General features: G+C 39.3%; 1 protein-coding gene across 4 annotated transcripts in view; it reads right to left on the bottom strand.

The window, feature by feature from the left end:
- Window positions 1-496: 496 nt before the first annotated feature.
- The window catches only part of znf609b (zinc finger protein 609b), a 108,865-nt gene continuing 103,211 nt past the window's right edge, over window positions 497-6,150 (bottom strand). The window contains exons 6-9 of one of the 4 annotated variants that reach the window (XM_087259421.1): window positions 5,550-5,874; window positions 4,678-5,043; window positions 3,777-3,846; window positions 497-2,875 (exon numbers count right to left, since the gene is read on the bottom strand). In XM_087259421.1, the coding sequence (XP_087115547.1) occupies window positions 2,866-2,875; window positions 3,777-3,846; window positions 4,678-5,043; window positions 5,550-5,874 (771 nt within the window). In that variant the 3' untranslated portion in view covers window positions 497-2,865. 4 annotated transcript variants of the gene reach the window in all.

Below are 6,150 nucleotides of genomic sequence, written 5' to 3'. Positions count from 1 at the left end.
CTCTCAGCACTGCCCACACTAAGCACAGCTACCAAGCTGACCATTCACAGAGCTTGTGCTATGCGTCGTTCCGACACATAGTTTTTTGAAATGTGCGCTTTATCGTTGGCGTCAGCTATATCGAGGGCTCTGCGACCGCGTGAAGGCTGCGCCAAAACAACATGCATGGGCTTGACACAGAAATATAAACTAGCCTTTAGTGTAAGTTAAAATGTGCTTGCAAATTTTCCTAGAGTCAGATAAATGTCTGTTGAAGGAGCAGTATCATATTATGTAGACAGTCTACTAATACTTAAATGAGAAGTAATTAGCATGTAGTCAACATAATGTGCAATAGGCACAATTAAAATAAAGTGTTACCACAAACTCAAACAGGTTTGGAACAAATGAAGAATGAGTAAAAGATCAGAGAATTTACATTTCTGGGTAAACTATCCCTTTAAAAAGACAACAGATGACTAAAATGGAAACAAACAGAGCGAAGCAAGGAAAGATGTGATTGTCTCATAAAAAGATTTATTTTTTTTTGCCTAAATGTACAAAGGCAAGTTACAGTATTGTATAAAAAAAAGAAACGTGGTAATGTACACTTTACATAAGAGAACAGTCCGAGAGAGAACAGGAGGAATTGGGTGATACAGCCAAAAATATTCCAAACAAAGCCATTAAAAAAAATGTAAACATTCTTTAAGTACCGGGGCCTGACACTTGGTGATAATAAATTGTCTTTCGAGAGACGCTTGGGATGAAGCGCGACAGGAAAGGGTTGGTAGTCTGCAGTGAAAATGACGCAAAAGCATGCAAGAGTGCACTGCATCCTCTTTCCAAATCAAATCAAAGTGTGTTGACGGAGCACCATTTGAAACTAAACGCACAGACAACTTTCACGACCTTTACTGAAAATCTTTCATAACTTACAAATAAAAAACCATGATGTGTTCCAAAGAGTTGTCTGAGCATCCCCACGAGCCCTAAAATCAAATGGCATACCGATGAATTCAGACGTGTAATGTAAAAACCCTCTTTCTCTCAGTATTCGGTGTACCATAGTGCTTCACTCCTGTAGTTTGCGTTTTTCGTTGCGACTTTAGGCATGAGAGGGAGCGGATGAGTCAACGTAATCCCCAGAACACCTGTCTGTCCTTCTCGTTCCAACAGAGCCTGTTAAAATCCACCAGCTTGAATCACTTAGTGTGAAAACATGACCCAAAAAAAACAGCATTTTCAGCAGAAAGCAAACTGCCTGAGATCCACTGAGAGCTGCAACCAGTTTTGGATTGAGAGACTCTTCGAAAAGTTTCACAGACATATCGAATGTTTAAAAAAAAAAAACAGCAAGCATTGTGACAGCAAGCCAATTAAAAGCTATGGAGGAGAAGAAGAAAAAAAAAACACCCTAGTGACAGATTCCCAAACAAAACATCTACGTAATCGGATGGTTTCTTGATTGCAGTTTAAAACAGTCCCTTCTGTACATCATATACAGACATCACATAGTGTGCGCAACCAAGAATATCGACAGCGTTTGGTGCAAACCCGAAGTTTGCGTTGCCTGAGGAGACACTGTTCAAAGTCACATTTCTAGTGCTATAGTATACACCATGCTGAACGACACGTGAAATACACAGAGCATGATGGGCTATGAAAGCATGTTTTGGGGGTCAAACGCTCACTTGGTTTCAGAAAAACACGCTGGAGATTATCACGACACTTTCACGATAAGTGTTCAGGGATAGAGCGGCCCCATGCAAGAACTTCAGAACAATTAGAACAAAACTACTGGGCCTCTGGTGTCACGCACCCCATAACCGCTGTAGCAGAACGGCCACCACGTAAGCGTCTGGCTAAAACAACTTACTATACCTTGCCACGTTAACGAACATCCACTTTTTTTTTTCAAGAACCATAGTAATAAATGGGAAATTCTGTTAGTGATGAGGTAAGGAGGATGTTTGGATTCGAGTTGAAGGATAACCAAGTGAAATCTAAGAAAGGTTCCCTGGAGTAAACGGACCTCCGCCAGTGATGTTTTGGAGAAAAACTGGCAACACAGTGCTCGCTAAAATTAGATTTCGCAATATGAAATGTCTCGCTGAAAGCAGTCGCGAAATTTTTTAAACTGATACAGGATGATTTCTTCGATATGCTAGTTTGATGGTGTGGCTTAGCGTTAGGAAAACTTAGTATGCATCTTAAGCTGAGTGCTATAACTTATCGAATGTACGATTGATCGTTTTTTGCTACACGGAACCAATGATGCTAGAGAAAGGAGTCATATAAAAGGAAAAAATAGCAGTCTTGAGGCATGTGGCAGTGAGAACCGTTTAGGAACCACTGGCAGAAAGACGGAGATATGAGACAATGCTAGATTATTATCCGCAGCTTTCACTTGTGGAGTACAATTCAAAAATCTTTTTGTTTCTGTTGTCGTTTGATTGGTTTTCAAGTGAGGATGCAGACTAAAATAAAAAAAGGGAAACAACTTTAGTTATCTCAGTGTGATAAAACTATTTTCAGTCTTTGTGTTCTTATGTGTCCCCTCGAGTCCTTGCCTCTTGTCTGGCCTCCATCCTGTGTCGGGTGAGCGGAATGACAAGTCCTTTGCTTTTTCGATCATTTCGCACCGGTTCACAGGCTTAGTTCAGTGGCCAGCTGGGCTTTGAGCAGGGCGGGATGGCTTTGAACCTGGTCTCACAGTCTATAGTGGGGTACGAGGTACAGATACTAGGAAAACATCAATCTGCCACACATTCCGGCAGAAGAACTAAAAATATAGAAACACCATTCAACTGATGTCTAAATGAGCTCCATATACTTCCCCATGTGATCCAGTCACATGATTATTTGTAAAGAACGGCGAGACAATCAGGTTTCCCTAAAGGCAGAAAGAAAACACAAGAAACAACTGGTTAGAGAAGGGGTGTTCATACATTTTAGATGCCACACATCTTCAAATATAGATACCGTATGCCCCATTCTCATCTACGAAAGGCATCTTTACAGTTAAGAATTATAATTTAATTTATAGAGTGACAATTGTATATGATTAATAATAAATCATGTTAATAGTTATTTAAAAAATATTAAGTAAACATTTATTTAATTTAAATAAACATATCTATTAATTTATTTTATTTAATTAAAAATGTATTTATTTAAATTAATAAATGTATTTATTATTTTATAGCTATTGTGCTATATTTATTATGACCATGCCTTAACCCAGTGGTGCCCAAACTTGGTCCTGGAGGGCTGGTGCCCTGCATATTTTAGTTTCAACCCCAATTAGACGCACTTGAAAAGGCTAATCAAGTTCTTTCTAAGTGTTAATCTTCCAGGTAGGTGTGTTGAAGGAAGTTGGAGCTAAACTGTGCAGGACACTGGCCCTCCAGGACTGAGTTTGGACACCCCTGACTTTAACAGAGAAATCTTCGTCTTCTTAATGCTATACAAAGTTTGTCCACCAGAGGCCAGTATAGGCCTCATTTGCCAAAACGATCCTGGAAAGAACTACTGTCCTCAAAACACTAGCCTTAATCTAGGAGTTCATACCAGTCATAATCCCCTAAAACAGCCTGAGGTCTACAGAATCTTTAAACTGCAAGGCCTCAGAGCAAATGGAACAATAAAAAGCTTTTAAGTTACACATTATATGCTGAAATGGGGACATACCGATGCTATCATTTACAGCAATTTGTGTAATGTACTCTTTGTTTGACCACAATTCAACCCTCTTTATGACATTGCTTGATCTTTGTTTGTCTTACCATTCTCACCTCCGTGCTGGTGGGTACAGGGAAGGGGCTGAGGCTTGCTGACTGGCAACAATCGCTGACGATGAAAGGCCTGCAATTAAGGGAACATTCAGTAAAGATGTTGTTTACTCTCAGCGTTTCCTTGTGGAATTGACATAGTTTTATAGCAGCAATAATTTGTTGCTTTTTTTCCCACCCTAAACACTTCAGATGAAGCATTTAAATTTCATTAAGAAATGCATGGTTAACATTAGCCATCTCCTTACTGAATATATTTTAAATACATTTCATCAGTGTGATACAGAACTTCTATTAACACCATTATTAAAAGAACACTTCTTTCGAAGTGCCCTAGAATTAAACAGTTGACTTTAACTCTTTTTAAATCCAGTCAGTTGATCTTCAGGTCTGGTAGAAGCACTTTTAGCTTAGCTTAGCTTAGCATAAATCATTAAATAAGATTAGACAGCACACAAAAATGTCTTAAGTTTAAAAAAATTTTCTATTTAAAGCTTGACACTTTTGTAGTTGCATCATTTACTTAGACTAAAGAAATTGAAAAGTTGTCATTTTGTAGGCCAATATGTTTAGGAACTCATTTTGGTGTAAAGATCTATGCTATAGCTAAAAGTGTCCTCACCAGATCCGGAGATCAGATGAATAGATCAAAAAAGGGTTAAACTCAACTGTTTAACTCGAGGTGAGTTTTAAAATGAGCCTAATTAAAAAAAACCTTATGAAAAAAAAATCCTTTTAACACAAGGCCAAAATACACTATACACCTACATAAACATATTCTATACCATTAAAAATATATAACAATTCATTTAATCATAGATACTGTTGTCCAACAGATTGTAAGTTTAGCTCAGTGCTAATCTTTTCATTTGAAGTTACTGTGAAAGAGTACTAAACTGCTGACCTGTGGCATAAGACAGATCGTACTGCCCGGCTACAAGGGGATAGCCTAGGTGGTGGTGGGGTGCCATTATGCGTTGGGAGGGAGATGATCGAGGTCTATCGATTTCTCGCTCCCTCTCTCGATCTCTTTCTCTTTCCCGCTCTCGGTCACCTAGTCCTCGCTCCCTTTCATGGGAGGGCTTGTCAGCAACGGTGGGCGATTTGCTCTTGTACTGATTGGCGTGTTGGTGTAATATGTCCAGTGCTTTGGACTCTGAAGCCGACTTGCTGCTGACTGTGGGGCTTGAGCGAGATTTCTCTCCCTCTTCTCCACTGATCATTTTACTGCCATAAGGCGAAAAAGGGTATCCCGCTGGCAGATAGGACCCTAAAGATAAGGAGACCATAGTGTGTTTCTACTGCCATTATGCGCTTAAAATGCACATTAAGGCCCCAAACATACTTTATGCAGGTTGCAGGAATGCCAACGCTTTCACTTAATCAAGTTGATTTTGCATTTCATTGTTCCAAAATATGTTAAAAATGTTTTACGAAATGCAAATATGTGTTGTACTCTCAATTTGCCACAAGGGGCAATATAGTGGGCATTGGGTCAACTATGAGAGGTGAAACTGTTGTTAGTAACCTAAATAATAATACTTTAGGCTTAACAGCACTCATACTTTAAAGTAACTTTACTGACATCTTGAGTACAGAGGTTGAGACTGCATACTCAAAATGTGTCTTCCAAGCAATCCAAATTTTGTACTTGCATACAGTATGTTACTGGCCAAACCATACACCAATAATAAAAAGCATGAAGTTCAGGAACAGGTAAACAATGTTCATTTTCATTGATACAAGTCACCATTTAGAGATTGTTGTTTGTCTTACCCGGATAGTTCATCATGGAGGACATGCCTCTGTATCCAGGATGGTTGGGATCATAGCTTTGCCCAAAAGGATATCCATGCATGTAATGCAGGTAGGGTTGGTGCTGTGCCAAAGGGGAGCCGAAAGGTATGTGGGGATTGGGCCGGGGATCTTTCCCTCCACTTCGCTGGTCCTCAATGCTCGGAGGACACGAAACATCAACTACATCTTTATTATCTTCTTTGGAGCTACTGTCTTTCTGCCTAGACCTCTCCTCTTTGCCTTTTCTGTCCCGCTCCCGTTCCCGATCTCGGTCGTCATCTGGTGGTCTCTGACTGTCAGGGTACTGAAACAAAGAAGTAACAGAGATGATAAAACTGATTTTGAGAGATGATAAATCAGTTTAAAACTCTGAAATATGTGATCTTTAATTTAATTTAAATGGTCACAATAACACACAAAGACCAATGAGTCTTGCATTATAAATAAGACTTTAAGTGCACTTGTTTTGGTCCTTTTGAACACCCTCCATTACAACATGAAGGTCTGAAAAATGAGTAATTTTTCATTCGTGAGTGAATTATCCCTCCAGCATGTTAACTGTACAGGCTTTTACCTTAAG

This window comes from Danio rerio, chromosome 7 (genome assembly GCF_052040795.2).
Source record: "Danio rerio strain M-AB ecotype USA chromosome 7, GRCz13ab, whole genome shotgun sequence".
Lineage (NCBI taxonomy): Eukaryota > Metazoa > Chordata > Actinopteri > Cypriniformes > Danionidae > Danio > Danio rerio.
This window is presented reverse-complemented; position numbering and strand designations above follow the sequence as displayed.